The sequence below is a fragment of the Microtus pennsylvanicus genome, chromosome 9, assembly GCF_037038515.1.
Source record: "Microtus pennsylvanicus isolate mMicPen1 chromosome 9, mMicPen1.hap1, whole genome shotgun sequence".
Taxonomy (NCBI): domain Eukaryota; kingdom Metazoa; phylum Chordata; class Mammalia; order Rodentia; family Cricetidae; genus Microtus; species Microtus pennsylvanicus.
The window spans coordinates 33,955,487-33,973,066 of NC_134587.1; the positions used below are offsets into that span (position 1 = coordinate 33,955,487).

Below are 17,580 nucleotides of genomic sequence, written 5' to 3' on the forward strand. Positions count from 1 at the left end.
TGCACATGCACACACACACACAAATACTTGATGTGGGATTCCTCTCTATAGGCTATAAATATGTTTTAAATTAACATTGATTAATAAAAATGCTACTTCAGCCTAGAGCAATGCAGAAGATAACCAGACTGAAAGAGATATATATAGAGAGTGTGCAGAGTCAAAGAGATGCCATGTAGCTGCTGAAAGATACAGACTCCGAACTTTACAGGTAGGCCATAGCTTCCTGGAGATACATAGATGAATATAAATGGGTTAATCTAAGTTGTAAGAGCTAGCTAGAAATACACCTGAGACACTGGCCAAATGGTGTTGTAATTGATACAGTTTCTTTGTGATTATTTGGGTCTGGGTGGTCAAGAAACCAACGTGCAGTCTCTGTTTAGAGACACACACACACATACACACACACACAAACACACATACACACACCAAAAGCCAGTAAAAAACATGGAGTTCATTTTGTTGTGGTCAGCAACTTCTGGGCATGAGGCTTTTTCCCTTTCTCAACAGTTATCAATTGCAAATAGTTTCTTGGATAGTGGTGCAGCTTTGCTCCCATTTAGCCTTCTCCATGTTGAGATCTTGTCTGATTTGTACTTGTGACAGTCGTGCATGTTATGTCTCAGTCTCTGTGAGTTCATACACGTGTCTGCCTTGTTGGACATGGAAACACTGCTTCTGTTGAGTCATCTATTACCTCTGGCTCTTACTATATTCCCACCTATTTTTTCTGCATAATTGCCTGATTAGATTTGGGCTCACACTGCAGGAGAGAGTTCATGCTTGTTGCTGTAAATATGGTCAAGAGCCTGTCGCTGTGTTAGTTTTTTGTTGCTGTGATAAAATATCATGACCTAGGAAGGTTTTGGAAGCAAGAGTTTGGCTTATTGTTCCAGAAGGTGAATCATTTATGGTGGGGAGGCATGGCAGCAGTTGTCCAGAGTGGAAATCAAGAGATCTTCAACCACAAACACAAAGCAGAGAGACATTAAGCTCAAAGTGAGATGACACTGTGAGGTTTCAATGTCTACCTCTAATGTTGTCCCTAGTCCCCACTGAGCACCACCAACTAGGATTCGAATGTTCAAATGTCTGACCCTATATAAACATTATTATTCAAGTTACCATAGCTCATATGCCCTAAGGTGAGTCTATCTTTATTGTTTTGCTAAATAGATAAATGCCTAATGTATACTTAAATATTTTATGTCCATAGATTAGTGAAGCTCTCAGTTCCCATCAGAGAAGTGTCTTCAGAGGAAAACAGTTAAAGCAAAGATTAAAAACTGAACTAATAGCAGAGAACATATAAATCAACATTATATCATAGAAAGAGGATGCACACAGGTGCTCTTACCCCTAGCTGAGGAGTAATTGACTGGTGTGGGAAGTCCTTCTGTATATGTGTTGCCTTTACTGGTTAATGAATAAAGAAGCTGCTTGGGCCTATGATAAGGCAGAATAGACCAAGGCAGGAAAACTAAACTGAATGCTTGAGGAAAGAAGACAGAGAGATGCCATGTGGCCACCGAAGGAGAAATATGCCCACGGGAGTCCACTGAAACCTTGCTAGTAGGCCACGACCTTGTTGTGATGCACAGACTAGTAGAAATGGGTCAATTTAAGATATAAGAGCTAGCTAGCAATATCCCTAAATGATAGGTCAAGGAGTGTTTTAATTAATACAGTTTCTGTGTGATTACTTCAGGTTTGGGCTTCTAGAAATGACAGAGCAATCTTCGCTTCCAGAATGACTCCTAATGAATGTTTCAGGCAGATGCCCACCACCTATTTCAAGTTAAGATGCTTGTGTGCCTACTCTGGGTCAGAAAAAAGTAGCTGAGACCATTCCAGTGGCTCAGTGCTCCCCTCCTGGGCAGGCATCAGAATTGGGTCTCCTAGGAGTACACAGGCAGAAGAGCATGGTGGATTCCTACTGTCATACACAAAGATATTCCCAGGCTGCATAGTGTACTGCATGACAGATTTAGTATTTACTCAGATAAAAGGGTTTATATGCTGCATGGTGCTACCCAGCGTTGAGGTAGTGAAGATAGCTCCTACCCAGCAGTCTCAGAGGTAGTGAACAGGCCTTTGCCATGTTGGATTGGGCAGGGTCAAAAGGCAAAGCAGCCTTAGTCCTAACCATGATCCTTAGCATTTTAAGAAGAACTCCTGGAGAGAAAAGGATTAAAGATATGAAGTAGGACAGATTCAAACATAAAAAAAAAACACTAAACGAGACATAGTGTGTCTAAAATATGTACATAGACTTGACGGAGAAAGAAGAAAAGGAGTATAGAAAAAATAAAAGTCTTTAAAAAGACAGAGTATAAACAGTCATAGTATCAAGGAGTAAAGAAAAGTGAGCCATGTAAAATGGAATACACACAGAGAGTCTAGGATTATGTATAATGTTGTATTTTCTTTGAATTTTTTTGACTGTGAATGAGCTAAGTACAAGAAAAACTTCATTGTATGGGCTGCTAAGCTAAACCAACATATATATTTTAAAGGTACCTTGACTTCAAATTTGGGTCTAAGGCTATGTTGCTTTAGAAAAGGAGTTCTGCTTTTGTTTCCACAGACGATGAGAACCTGTGGATTCATTGCAGACTAATGTGGTTTGAGAGACCAAGATCACCCAAAAGGTCTTTGTGAAAACCCCCAAAATACTTTGCCTGACAAAAAGCAGGAAGCAGTTTGGAGAGAACTATGCCCAAATTCCCAAATATTATTTATAAACATTTGTTTATATTTAAAGGGGGATATATATATGAATACTTTGTATTTGTATGGATCTTTGCTATGGGAGTTCTTTCAGCCAGTAGCCTTTAAGATACCTAACCACACTTTGGGTTACAAATTCCTGCTTGGTCTTCAGATGTTTCATCAGTGCTTGGTGACCTGCAGAGGGACCGCTAAGCAGACTGGTGGTAGATCAGAGCCTAGTACGTTTCTAAAAACAGAGGCTCTTCTTTTGAGGACTGAGCTGAAAACTGGACTCCAGGAGCAGTTTTTGAAGACCAATACCCTAGTGGCCTTGGTGGGGGTGGGGGCATGAATGAGAGCAGGCTGCTGTGTTGAAGATTGAAGATGTTTGTCAGCTGAGGAGGCTTTCTCATCCCCTACTGCCATGTTTATTACTGTTCAAGCAGCTCAGTTAATGGGTGAGCACACTCTCCTCTGCCTGTGTCTCAGCTTTTTTTGTTCATTACTATCCAACATTTGTACCCTCTTCTTCCTAACTAGGCATCCACTCCAAACACAATTCTCTGTCTTCTATGTTTATGACTTTGGATTGAGCTTCCAGTTTCCAATAAAGTCTGAAAGCCACTTTGTGTTTGAGGACGGATAGTTCTATAGCTCACTCCTGTTTCTTAAGAAATAAAACACAACAAAATTTCTGTGTTAAAAAAAGATACCTACCCACTTGTGCATAGTCTCTCATACTATAATCACCAAGGTAAAGCACATTCTTTACTCTTGCTTCCAGCTGCTGGATTTGGTTCCTGTTCCCCATTCATGCACAGGATTGTGATCTAGGACTGTGATCTGTGTGTCTACCCATAAATGAACAACGGTTATTATACTATAATTGCCGAAGTAAAGAGCACATTTACTCTCTCACTTCTGGATGTTGGATTTTGTTCCTCTTCCCCATTCATGCAGAGGATGTGATCAAGGACTGTGATCTGTGAGTCTACCTATGAAAATATAATCATTTATTATACATAATTCTGAACTAGTGTGGGATTATTTTGTAACTTCTGGCATCAGATCTTGGTTTATTGATACAAATTTAAGGTCAATTTTGTTATATGTATATTTTTATTCTTGATTAAAGTATTGTGTCTGTGCAGCTTACTTAAAAATGTAATGTATAATTAAGGAATATAGGTTAATAGATAATCATCTATAATAGTCAAGTTTGTAGTCATATAAGTTAGATTTTCTAGATGTACAGAGATATATTTTAGATGGATAGTTATCCTTTAAGCCTTTCAAAAGCTAACAGAGGATGGCATTTAAAATGTTTAAAAACCTAGGACTATTCTTGACAATGCATCACATCTGCTTCTGGCAGCACCAATCTATGTCAAGAGGATGATGGGCATCGAAGAGACTCCTTATGGAGTTTGTTAGCCATTAGTGCAAGAAACTACTCTGCCTGCTCTGCTTGATGGTATGTTATATAAAATGGACATCCAGGACTCTCAGAAAAATGAGTGCTGAAGTTCCCTAAAATGGTGAGATAGTCCTTCATGGTTTCTGCTTTATGAAAGTGTCTGACAGACATTATGTAGGACGAACAAAAAAGTGACTGACAAACTGCTAATATAGGTGGAACTGTCTTTGAAATTTCTAACTTCATAGAAAAGTCTGGCAGATACTATGGTCCTGTATGTTGAAGACAGATGTCCCAATGTTATAGAAGAACTTTGATTGACTATCCAAGCAGCAAAATGTCTCTGACAATTCTAGAGTTTTGGAAGTTGCTTATAGTGCTTTTCCTGATAACTTAGGCAATATTATATCCTTCTGGAGTCTTTGATGGAGTTGAAGAATTGATAGTTATAATGATAGTTTTCCTTAGTTATGATAAAATATAAATTATATATAAATATTATAATTATAATGCTTAATAACTGTTTTGTACATGTAATTTTACTGTGTTAAAGTTAAAACCTTTTATTTTATTTGGGCAGAAAAAGGGAAATGGCATGGAATGTCCTTCTGTATATGTGTTGCTTTTATTAATGAATAAAGAAGCTGCTTGGGCCTATGACAAGGCAAAATATAACTAGGTGAGAAAACTGAACCGAATGCTGAGAGAAGGAAGGGGGAGTCAGAGAGATACCATGTAGCTGCTGAAGGAGAAAGATGCCTATGGGATTTTGCTGGAAATTTGCTGGTAGGCCACAACCTCATTGTGATGCACAGATTGATACAGATAACCCATTTATAGTAGTCTGTACATTTCCATGTGGCTGTGGCTTACCAGCAAAGTTCTGGTGCATCTGTCTCCTCTGGCAACTAAATGGCATCTCCCAGCATTCAGTTTAGTCTTTCCACTTAACTCTACTCTGCCAAAGCAGCTTCTTTATTAATTAATCAATAAAAGCAATAAATATACAAAAGGACTTACCACATCAGTATAGTTACCTCTACTACTTATTTCATTTGAGGGTATGAGATCATGTCTAACTTTAGGGTTCCACTCAGAGTTCTGAACTCTTTTCTATACACTGTACTTGGTGAAGCACATGTTATGTTTTGCCAAGTTATTCCTCTCCCTTATGAAACCACTGTGCATTTCAAGGGGAATGCTGTCCTTGTGTTGCTGATTTATTTACCATTGACTCATCAAAGGATCATTTTGAAAATGACATTATAGCATTCCATGCTTCAGATAGCCCATGAACGTTTATATTCTTGAGCCTTTCAACTTGAAGCCAGGCATGTCTTATTTATTCATCACCAAGAAAGTTTCTGTTTAGAGATGGGCTTAGGAGAGACCACATTGTATCTGAAGAACTTCAGATTTTGGAGGTCTTTTCTTGTGATTCAATTCTTAATAGATTCTCTTGAAAATTTCTGTTCTTATGTCTTTGCTTTCAATGTTTCTTGTTTTGTGACTGTCGGTGAAGTTCAAAGAGGATGATCTTCTTTCCTCCATTGCTGTCTGATCCACTTATTATTGCAATTCATTTGTGTTATAACCTAATTTCACTCTGGGCAGCTGTGAAGAAAGAATTGCTCAATCCTAATAGACTTTGTTGATGGGTGTGCCATTTTCTCTACTCTAGAATTAAATGAATTACAAGTCGTAGACATGGCTGGGAGACATAATTCAACTAGTATCTGTTTTAATGACTTCTAGAATTCTTCCTATTATCCCAAGCTTCTTCTCCTGAGGATCGCTCCCTTTTGTCATGCCCCATGGCACTTCGGATCATTATAGTCTGTTCAGTATGGTATTTTTGTTTGTTGTTTTGAGACATAGCATATATAATTTTTGACTGCTGGTCTGGAACTCTCTGTGTAGACCAGGCTGGGTTTGAACTTGCAAACCTTCTGTTTCTGCCTCCTGAATGTTTGTATTACAGGCATGTACCACCATGACAGCTTCCTCATAGCATTTTTTTCAGTTTTACAAATAAAATTGAAATATATCTATCCTATCCTTTCCTATTGCATATAGTGTTTTCTCTTGAAGTTTTTTCTTTCTCCCTTTCTTCCTTCTGTCTTTCCTTCCTTCCTTCCTCCCTCCCTCCCTCCCTCTCTTCTTTCCTTCCTTCTTTCCTTCCGTTCTTTTCCTTCCTGTTCCCCTTGTTTGTTTCTGTAGTTCTACTCATGGCAAAAATCTCATTTTAAGTGACAATTTCAAAGTGTGATTGATTGTATGTCTACTGAATCCAAGACAGGTCTTTCCTCTCCCACAGACATGAGTGCAGAGTGATGTCTTTCTTTGATCATCAGTCCTTCTGCTTGTCCATAGACTGAAAGTTTCTCCAGGAAAGGCCATAGCTTGTTAATCTTTCATCAGATTCTCAGAGCCTAACCTACTTCCTGAATGAACATGAACCTAGAAAAATACATGAATCAATAAGCAGACTCCTGTTTTAGAAAATTAAAGAAATATTTAAATTGAAATGATTTCTAATAAAAGCATTCAATAGCCAGGCAGTGAGGGTACACGCCTTTAATCCTAGCACTCGGGATGCAGAGGTAGGTGGATCTCTGTGAGTTCGAGGCCGGCCTCATCTACAAGAGCTAGATCCAGGACAGGCTCCAAAACGACAGAGAAATCCTGTATTGAACCCCCCCACAATGATTCAACTATATAATTTATTGCTATCATCTTGAAAAGTGAGAAGATATTATTTTGCAAACCTAAATCTAATTTAGCAAAATACCATTCAGAAAGTTTGAGATTTTTTGTTTTCAACTTTAAAAAAAAAAAAAAAAGTCTGGTCAATAGAATAATTTCCAAAAAGTGACTATGCTTTTTTTCTTTAAAATAAGAAAGTACAATATCTTTATAATGCCTCTCATCCTCAATTCCTCCACAAAAATTAATTAATTCACAAAATGATATCATGCTTGAAAAGGTAGAATCTGTGACTTAGGTTTATCTGCCAAAGCCTGCTTTGCCCTGAGCCAGGACAACTTCTTTTGCTCTTCCTTCAAAATCCTCCTTGTTCAGGAGGAAGTAGAGGATTCTCTAAAGCCTGCCACAGGCTTTTGACTCCTGCAGGGTTATCCAGATATGTTTTACAATGTCTCAATAAAAAGAAAGAAGATAAAGATTTAAGATGCTATAATCAGGGTTACTTTTCTTGAATCTTTAGGGGAAAAGGAAAAGTGCCTTGAAAGTAACTGAGTCTCATGAACAGCTGTAATGTGAAATATGTTAATAGAAGGTCAAGAAACTAATAAATGCATATGAGTGTATTAGAGTTTCGTGGCGTGATGTCTCATGTTTGAAGCTGCTGCTTTGTAGCTGTGTGAAGCAATCACACACTTCCCTGCTATTGTTCCAGCCTCCTCCACGGAAGCCCTGTGATATGCATCTGTGTGGCATTAATGATTTACTTCCTCCTGAACTAGGGCCACTGTGAGCATTTTTAGACTTCAATTAGCAATGTTTCGAAGGTACCAGTCAAAACAAATGTGTTGTTCTTTTAATTATTCATGTTGATCACAATCAGCTTTATTAACAGAAACTGTAAAAAAAAATAATTCATGGCTTCCAAAAAGAATACCCATTCATTGGAGCATCTGCAATGGTATTTTCATGCTATAAAGTAAAATATTTTATTCCAATAAGGGGCAGACTTAACAGATAATTAGAAAAGTTGTAACCAAAACTGTGGTCTCATGAGTTTTAAAAATATTTAGGGGAATTTTTTGAATAAGAGATAAAAGAAGTGAGATTTACATTACAGCCAGGGTTTATAAAATAAATACACATGAGAATTGATATGATTGAAACAATAAATACCATAATAATATCAACTCTAGGGATTTAAATAAACTCTGGGGATTTAAATAATTACTCCACATTATTCTGGTACATTGTTTAATACATGCCAATTTGTCCTGATAGACGCTGGCAACAGATAGCTGTGGATGACTTGGCTGCCATACTGGAGCATGGAGGCAAGAGGGAAACAGGCAGAGATAGAAACATACACAAGTTGTGGGAGAAGAGTCTGCAGGTAGGTGAAGAGAATGTGAGTTCAGGTTAATCAGATCTAAAGCAAACGGTGGGCTCTATAGAAGCATGTCTTCATATTTGGCAAGGGAGAGTTTACAATCTACAATTCTGCCTTTTGAAAATCCAGTGGTTCTTCCATCATCCACTCTGGAACCGTCAATTTACCAAATGAAGTTTGCAAAACTGATAGCATTTCTGCCTTTAAAATACAAGTAAGAAACGCAGTTCAATAGAGGCCATGGGGGAAAAGCTGAATGCTCCCTGTGCACAAAAGATGAAACAAGTGATGTGTCTGTTCAGAGAGAGGATTCAGGGAGCCCACATCAGTACCAGGAAGCAATTAAATTGATAATTTAAAAAGTTTATGGAAGTAATGACTATGTGAGGCTGTGTGTGTGTGGAGAATGTGTGTGTGTGTGTGTGTGTGTGTGTGTGTGTGTGTGTGTGTGTGTGTGTGGAGAATGTGGGTATGTGGGGAGTATAGATTTAGAGTGATTAGAAACTAAATTTTTACTTTAAAAATTATTGATTTTGCTTAGATTTAGTATTTCTCTTCAATGTCGCCTTCCAAGGTCACACAGTTTCTTTCATTTTAAATTGAAATCGCAGAGTAACACAGCTCTCCACATGTTAGTTAAAAAACAGAACTTTAATACAGGGAATGTAAACTATGAAAACTATTTCTGAATATTCTAATGGTTTGTCTACATGGGTTATGCTTTATATATAGGTATTGCTATGAAATTGAAAATTGGGTAATAGTTATTGATTAAATATTAAAATAATCATAATTTGAACTTTTCAACTTTATAATTAACAGATATATGTATGTAAAAATTTGGGACATTTCAATGGATGGATTAGGACATTCAAACATAATTTCATAGACATTTGTACATTTATATGTGTACATATATGTGCGTGAATATGATATACATCTTATATATGTATATACACATGCATATATGTATACATAAATAATTATTTGTTTACATTTATTTTCCTATTCATTGTGTGTGTTATGATGTGCCAAATTCTATACTAATTCCCATAGTTAAATAGCAAATCATGCATAACCTCTCCTCATGCAAGTTATAATTCAGTAAGGGAGATGGAAAAGAAAATAGGCAATTTTAGTGCTATACATCTGGGAAAGAGACAAGTCCAAGTTGTTCTTGGGAAGCATAATATACAAGAGCAAACTACTACAAATTTGAGAAATCATGGAAATCATTCCCATGGAAAATGTAAAGGTAAGGACTGAAAATTTTGCAAGCAAAATATAAATACAGTCTAATCACAATATTGAAATGATTGAGCTTCATTTGAGTAATGACTATATAATTACTGATATTTTCAGCCATCAATTTCATAATCCCTTAATATCTTGTTATATCAGTTGGCAAACATGTTTTTCCAGGGCAAACAATAAAGCCAAAAGTAATATAACTAGAAGCCTAACATAGAAAAGAAAGCACAACTCATGACCTCTCACTGCAAGGCATTTACAGTCCAGCCATGGCGCAAGTCTATTATCCATGAAATAAGAGCGGACAGCGTAACAGTATTTGAACATGTGGTAGGAGGAAAGCACCATAATTACCTCAGAAAACTTATCTTCCTTCAGGCTAAAAGCCATGTCTCAATCATACTCCTATTGCTGGCTTGAGGGTGTATATTTGGGAGTAGGTAATATAAAGCATAAATCAGGGGTCATGAGAGAGTTCTATTAACTTGATACCATAGGTAAAAAGATACCAGTTTATTTGGGTAAAGAAAACCAAATATTAAAGATACTGCCTTAAAGTAGTTTTATCTGGAGTTACTGCCCATGATCTGTGTGGAAGAAAAATAAAAGAATAGTAGAGGTGGGATCCAAAGCATTTGGAAGTCAAGATGATGGTATGAGTGCTCTGAAAGAGGAGTGAGGAATCACATGACAACCGAGGAGCAGCTGCTTCATAAGATTACTGGCTAGGTTGGTGCTGAAGAGATGCCTCAACTGGTCATAATACACACCCATATATGTGCATAACACCCACAAATGTGTGCATGATAAGACACACACACACACACACACACACACACGATTGTATATCAGTGGTGGTAGGTAAAATAAACACCAAAAGAAAAGGTTGGGGGAAGCAGTTTGGCGAGATGCTTATGAAGGGTGAATTTGGCATATTTTACGTCTTGCTTTCAGTGAGAAAGAAGTCTCAGAACAAATGACTAGTTAGTACTTGAAGATCTAAGAACATGGTGAAACATGGATCTGCTTATAACCAAAGTCTTTAGCTTTACAATATGCCATATACTTAGCTGATACTTCCTGAAACCTTCCATGCCCATGCAGTTATGAGAATGTTGGGAACAGAACAGTGAACACAGGAAGTAATTCCTCTACCTGAGCAGACTGACATTTCAATGAGTAACAAATAAATAAAATGCAGTGAGGTCTAAAGAAAATATTGAACAAGTGTAAAAATAAAGGAGTTAAAGGAGATTTATTTTAAATTTTATAATTTTCTTTTTCTCTCTGTCTCTCGTATATGTGTATAGACATACATATGCCATGGTGCATGGATATAGTCCAGAAGACAGATTGATGATGTCAGTTCTCATGAAATAGTCTCCACCACAGCAAGGGTCTCACAGGGTCCGCCCAACAGAACACAATCATTATTTTGACATACTGCCTAGGATATTTACCATGTTTCCTCATTTACCTCATTCTGACCTCACCATTAGCTGTTCAATGTGGTAGATTAAACAAAGGAGACAACTTGAATTTTAAGTTCTTAATCATTTAGCTCTCCAGAGAGACTGTGACTTCAAGACAAAGAAATATTTATCACCAAAGATACTGGAAACAGAACCTGATGTAGTTGAGATGCTGTGAATATATGAATCCCAGATATTGAAGGTTGACTGTGTTGTCAGAAACTGCCTTTACCCAATGAGCAATCTTACCACCCCAAGACTTATTTTAAAGATATAATAATCATAATTATTAATAATAATAATTATGGCAGGTTAATAAAACAGTAACACTTAAATATACTGGTCACAATTGAATTACAGTTTACAAGAAAGACGAACAAACAAGTTGAAAAACACTTCTGAGAACAACAGAATAAGGCAGCAGAAGGAAGTGATTTAATGAGATAGCTGGACCTTTAAGACTTGGAAACTTCTGGTTGCTTTCTAACTTCTACCCTTGGGATTACAGAAGCCATTGCAAGTTTCGAGTCAAGGAGTGGTCCTGTAGGCTGATGGACACAATGTCGACATTTTACCCTCCATGGTGATTGCATGAGGAGAAGGGACGTGATGAGCTCATGAGTGTCGATCATTTCTGAATGGGAGTTTATGAAAAGAAAGGTTCTACAATCTTATTCAATTGGCTATTCTGAAAAGAGGTGGCACACAGGAAATGAAGGAGGAAGGAGAAAAGGATCTTGTTCCAGGACATTAAATTCCTGTAATAAACCATTTCTTCTTTGTGTGAATAAAGATTAACCGGATGGGGGAAGCATACATATGTTTGAATTTCTTGTCCTAAACACAAGTTTTATAGTATTCGATAGACACATATCTGATTTTTCTTATATCAGTGAATACCACCAATAACCTTGTCTGTGAGCTTGATACTCACATATCAGTCAAACTTTCTGATATGATTCATCTCTCAGTGAAAGGTTGATTATACCCTTTGACTGTCTTTGAGCTAGGTACTAATAAATCATATCAGAATTCTGGACTCACAGCGTGTATAATAATTGTGTGTGTAGTTTCAAGACACTGCATTTAGGGCACCATTTTGCAGTAGTAGATAAAAGAGTACAATACTAGAGTAAAATTAGTCACTTACTTGATGTTCTAGTGGTGGAATGACATCTTTCAAGACATGCTGTGAATGATTCCTTCTGTGCCGGGAAATCTGCAAACACATTGACATTTGATGCCGTTACATTGTTTTTCTTTACAAAGTTGAAAATAATTTTAATGAGCACAATTTAGTAGATATGTAAATGCAAATGAACATATTAAAATTTAATTAAATAAGGATAATAACATAGATATAAAATGAACAATGCATTAGATGTTAAGTCATTTGAATAAAATTTGCATTTCAACATGGCTGGCTGGAAAAATAGTTTATGTGCTTTTCTAAGGGTTGAATTTCCTCTTATCAAGAATGAAATTAGTATTCCAATTTTGGACCTCACCAAACCTTTATACCCACTTTAACTAAATTATGCAATGCAAGTGCCACTATATGGCATTAAAAGTTAGAACATAAACATGATATGCATATCCCTCTTGGAACTCTTACCTTGGACAATAATCCTAATATGATAAGGAAGCTCAAATCATTCCATTCAGTATGTCCACAAGAAGAGGCTTTGCCATTTTATGGTTGGTAGAGTAACGAGGGTCTAGTAACCAACTTTAACCACCAATCTATGAAACTTCCTAAGGACTGGCTCACCCAGACATGGAGTAGCCTCAACCTTCAAACCTCCAAGCTGTCCTGGAATACCATGAAAGGGAGACAAGCCGAGCTTAGGCTTTATTCAGAAAAAAAATTTTGCTTTGTTACCAGACTCTAAGGAGAATAAAATAAATAGTTTACATCTTTGTGTTTCAGCATCTTAAGTTGCAGGAACTGAGAAAAATATTTCATGCTGAAATGTGATGTGATGTTTATGATGCTAGCTCATGATTCTTAAAGTATGTGCTGTGTTATTTTCACCTCTTCCTTTATTGTTCAGATGCCAACAAATACATAAAGTCATACGGTACATTTTCTCTGAGTGAAGAAGAATGAGAGTTCTTCAGGAGTTCAGGAGAAGCATCATGGACAAATTTCATCATTAAAGAAGAAAGGGGGAACTTATGATTTAATATGATCTATAGCTTTCATATTTTATATGAAAGAGAGAGTTAGAAAGAAGAAAGCAAAGAGAGTAAGAAAGTAGTAGATCCAAGCAATAAACCAGGTCTTAACACTATAAGTAGAGATGAAAACGGTCTCGTGTCTTTGGCTCCGGTTACTGGTATGTTTACCAGACTGAAGAAATTAGATCAATGTCTGTGAAGATTTTGAGGTAACTGTATTGCCAAAGAAACCAGAAGCTGGGCCTAAAATCCAGTACCTATACAACCCTGAAACCCCATTATTTGTTCCACAAAAGCTGTTATGAAGAGAGCAAAAATTGAGATCATTCTCTCCACTGTCCAACTGGAGTCTGGATGGGCATAGTGCACAGGGAAGCACATTTACAAAACGGACACACATACTATAGGATAATGGACGTGAGGTGTTCTCCCAGGCAGAGGAACCAGAAATGGTCTTCACCACAGCAAGGGTCCCACGGGGTCTGCCCAACAGGACACAGTCATTTTAACATACCATGTTTTCTCATTTACCTCACTCTGACTTCACCATTAGCTGTTAAATGTGGTAGATAAAGCAAAGAAGACAACTTGAAATTTAAGTTCTTAATCTTTTAGCTCTCCAGAGAGACTGTGACTTCAAGACAAAGAAATATTTATCACCAAAGATTCTGGAAACAGAACTTCATGTTGTTGGAGGTTGTGATAATTTATCTTCGTTTTCAATGTAATTGGATCTGAAATCAAGTAAGAAACACATATCTGGCCTATTCATTAAGAGCATTTCAAGGAAGGATTAGCTGTGGATTAGGGGAAACCCTCTACAATTTGGGCAGCATCTTTGGCCAATAGCCTTGAAGACAACTGGTCCAGGAGAAAAGCATTGTTGCGGCCTACAGGCTTTGACCCTTTGCAGCTTAGCATGCATTTTTTATTGTGGTTGTCACTGTGGTTGCTGTCAGAATCCAGCTTCTTTGACTTTCCAGTGTGAACTTAAGACCAGCAGCTCTTCAGGAATGCTCCAGGTCATCAGCACTAGACCAGGATTGATGGGGAATCTGAGTTCTCAGATGTTGGGCTGTCTCAAGTCTATAGACAGCCACTGCTGGAGCACCTTCCCCCATCATTTAAGCCAGCCTCCAGTTGTATTGGTTAGAATTGTCTAGAGGAATGGGACAGACTGGGGAGAGGAAGATAGACACATTTCTAAGTGTTGGAAAATAGATACAAAGTAAGAGAGATAGAAGAAGATGTACTCTCGTACCTGCACTTAGCCTACGTTACAGCTAAGGCTTGCCATTTGACTAGTTTAGGCTAAGAGAATATGAACAGAAACAAAACTATAGCTATATCAACAGCCAACGCTGTTCCAAATTCTCTCTTTCTTTTGAAAATTGGCTAAGAGTCAAACTAATCTATGTGAAAGGAGGCTCAGGACCCTAAGACACCATGGGGAGGAAACTAACCTAGCTCAGAAAGTTTACTTCTATGAATCATTTTACTTCAAACTTTTGGGGAGGAATAGTTTTCTATTTAGAGAAAATTTCAGAGCATCCCTGTAGGAAACAGCCTTCTCTTGCATAAGTGAAAAATAAATTCCTATTTCTTGGAGCCATTATGTGGTTTAGAGAATTAGAAATAGCAAAAGCAGTCAATGAGAGGAACCCTAGAAACCCCAGCTTCACAGTGGCTGTCTCTGCTACTCAGCAGTAAGAAATGACCTCTCTCTCTCTCTCTCTCTCTCTCTCTCTCTCTCTCTCTCTCTCTCTCTCTCTCTCTCTCTCTCTCTCTCCCAGAGATCTGTCTGTCTCTGCCTCCCAAGTGCTGGGATTAAAGGCCTGTGCCACCACTGCCCGGCCTGCAAGCACATCTCTTAAGTACTCACTATACTATAATTGTGTCCATGCAACATACATGTTTTAAATGTAAGGGTGGAAGATTCCTGAATGATAGAAACTTTCAGATTTTATTTCCCTAAAAACCAGCTATTGTTCTAGTTTGGGTGCAAAAGACAATGACCTGGAAACTAAAATATCTTAAATGTTACAAACAGTAATGCCTACTAAATTCCAATGTTTCTGCAGGGAACCTGGTCAGCCCTGTCACTCCATGTCCTTGTTTGTTATAGCATTAGTAGGTTTGAAAGGGGAGAGTGGCCCACCAGCCTCTAAGTGTCCCTGTAACTCACCTTGTGAACATTTTCCTCTAAGGCAGGTTTTCAAATTTGGCTTTGTTCTTTTTTTTTTTTTTTGGTTTTTCAAGACAGGGTTTCTCTGTGGCTTTGGAGCCTGACCTGGAACTAGCTCTGTAGACCAGGCTGGTCTCGAACTCACAGAGATCCTCCTGCCTCTGCCTCCCAAGTGCTGGGATTAAAGGCGTGCACCACCATTGCCCGGCTGGCTTTGTTCTTAATATTAGTTTTAGCTGTGATGGTTGAACTTTAATTATTAGTTTAAATATATATTATACATTTTTACATAGTTAAATATATATATTTGAGGCAGGGTTTCTCTGTAGTTTTGGATCCTGCTCTGAAACTAGCTCTTATAGACCAGGCTGACCTCAAACTCACAGAGATCTGCCTGCCTCTGCCTCCTGAGTGCTGGGATTAAAGGCGTGCACCACCACTCCCTGGCAGTTTAAAAATCTTAAGGCTTTGCAGAAAGATTATCATATCAAAGCCATTTACTAGTCTCACCACACATTTTACCTTAAAATGAAACTGTTAAAATTATATTAAATGAGTAAATAGGAAAGAAATATGGGGAACTCATAGAGAAAGCCAATGATTAAAATCTGAAATAAATGTTAATGAGAAAAATTGAGAGAAATGTCTATTTTGAACACATACTTGGTTTTCTCTTGAAATGGACCATTGGATCCATGATCTAGTTGAACCAAATTTAAATTCAAAATGATGAAAAGATGCTGAAATTTATGGAATATTAAGTTGCCGGGTACGATTGAAGGCTTTTTGCATATATTAGAATGTTAAATCTCAGAAACACTTTAAGAAGTCAATAATATTATCCTGTTTTATAAATACTGACACAGTTTGAGTTATTTGGTGAATCTATACCTAACAAAAGCATAGATAATATTTTAACTTGGATCAGTATTTACATACTTATGTTTTATACAGCTATCATCCTTTGCATATATGGATCACATATATATTATACACACATATATATAATATGTGTATCTCATCAGTAAGTAAAGTTATGGGGAGCTGAAAATTTGAGTCCTTTCAGTGCGGAAGAGAATGTTTCTAAGGTAGATGTTTGAGAAAGAGCCAAGCATTTAAATTTGCACGCATTAACAGGGAAGCTAGAAATCATTTTCAAACCATTTATAAATCATCTTAATCCTTCTTTGGGGGAGGTAATACTCCTGATCATTCCTAACTCAATTAGCTGCTGATCTGTCATATTCAACTGAGTTATGAGGGTGTTGAAAACAGAGGCCTCTCATCACCCATTCTTTACTAAAAACAGTCTTCCCTGGAAAGCAAAGAAACATGTTATTTCAACCAGATTAGACTGACTGAGAGTTATGGTTTTGAAAATTCTGTTTTCATAATGGCTTGGTTGCTACATATAGATATCAGGAAAAGTTAGGATACGTCAAACTGTCTTTCCATCATATATGTAATTAAAATGATAAATATGAAGAAAACTTGTGAACAGTCAAAATTCTCATGAAATAAGTTTGGAGGAAAAAAAGACTCTTAAACTGAATTATAAAAAAAAGAAAATTTTATAGTACCTTTATAGACATTAAAGAGTTACTAATTATTGTCTGATTTGGTAAGTTGTCTTAGGATACTTCTTCTACATGACAGTTTAAGACAGTAGATCCCTATGATCAATGAGTGTTGCCAGAACAATCTTCATATTCGACACACACATTTCAGTAATTTCTGAGTAGATCATTGAAGTACATTTGTTTATGTTACCAAATATTTCTACTATGAGCACAGGAAAAGAGTGTTTCGTTTAGACAGCCCTAGTTAGTCCCAAGAATTCCAAAACTGAGACACATTCAGTTTCAGACACCTATGTTTTGTCTGAAGTTGTTTATGCCACGTTTCAGGATCTGGCAAAGAATGTTAGTTCCTTTGAACTTCTTGTTATCTTGTAAATAGTTGATGAATTCAAGCAGTTGAACAGCAATGAGAAACTATAGTAGTTTAGTATAACTTTATTTCAGCAAGTTATTTGCTCATGTAATTCTGGAGCTTTACCTTGCAGAAGGCAATTTTTTCATGTATGCTTCCGTATGGTTCTATGTGGTCTTAAGAATAAAGGGTTGGTGAAGATCTTCTCCCAGTCAGTAGGTTGCCTTTTTGTCTTAGTGACAGTGTCCTTTGCTTTACAGAAGCTTCTCAGTTTCAGGAGTCCCATTTATTCAATGTTGTCCCTAATGTCTGTGCTGCTGGGGTTATACATAGG

At 37.2% G+C, this 17,580-nt stretch overlaps 1 protein-coding gene across 1 annotated transcript in view; it reads right to left on the reverse strand.

Annotated features, from left to right (window-relative positions):
- Arhgap15 (Rho GTPase activating protein 15) overlaps positions 1-17,580 on the reverse strand; it is a 606,047-nt gene that overhangs the window by 521,785 nt on the left and 66,682 nt on the right. The window contains exon 3 of the mRNA XM_075985303.1: positions 12,099-12,167. Coding sequence (XP_075841418.1) covers positions 12,099-12,167 — 69 coding nt within the window. The remainder of the gene's footprint in view (positions 1-12,098; positions 12,168-17,580) is intronic.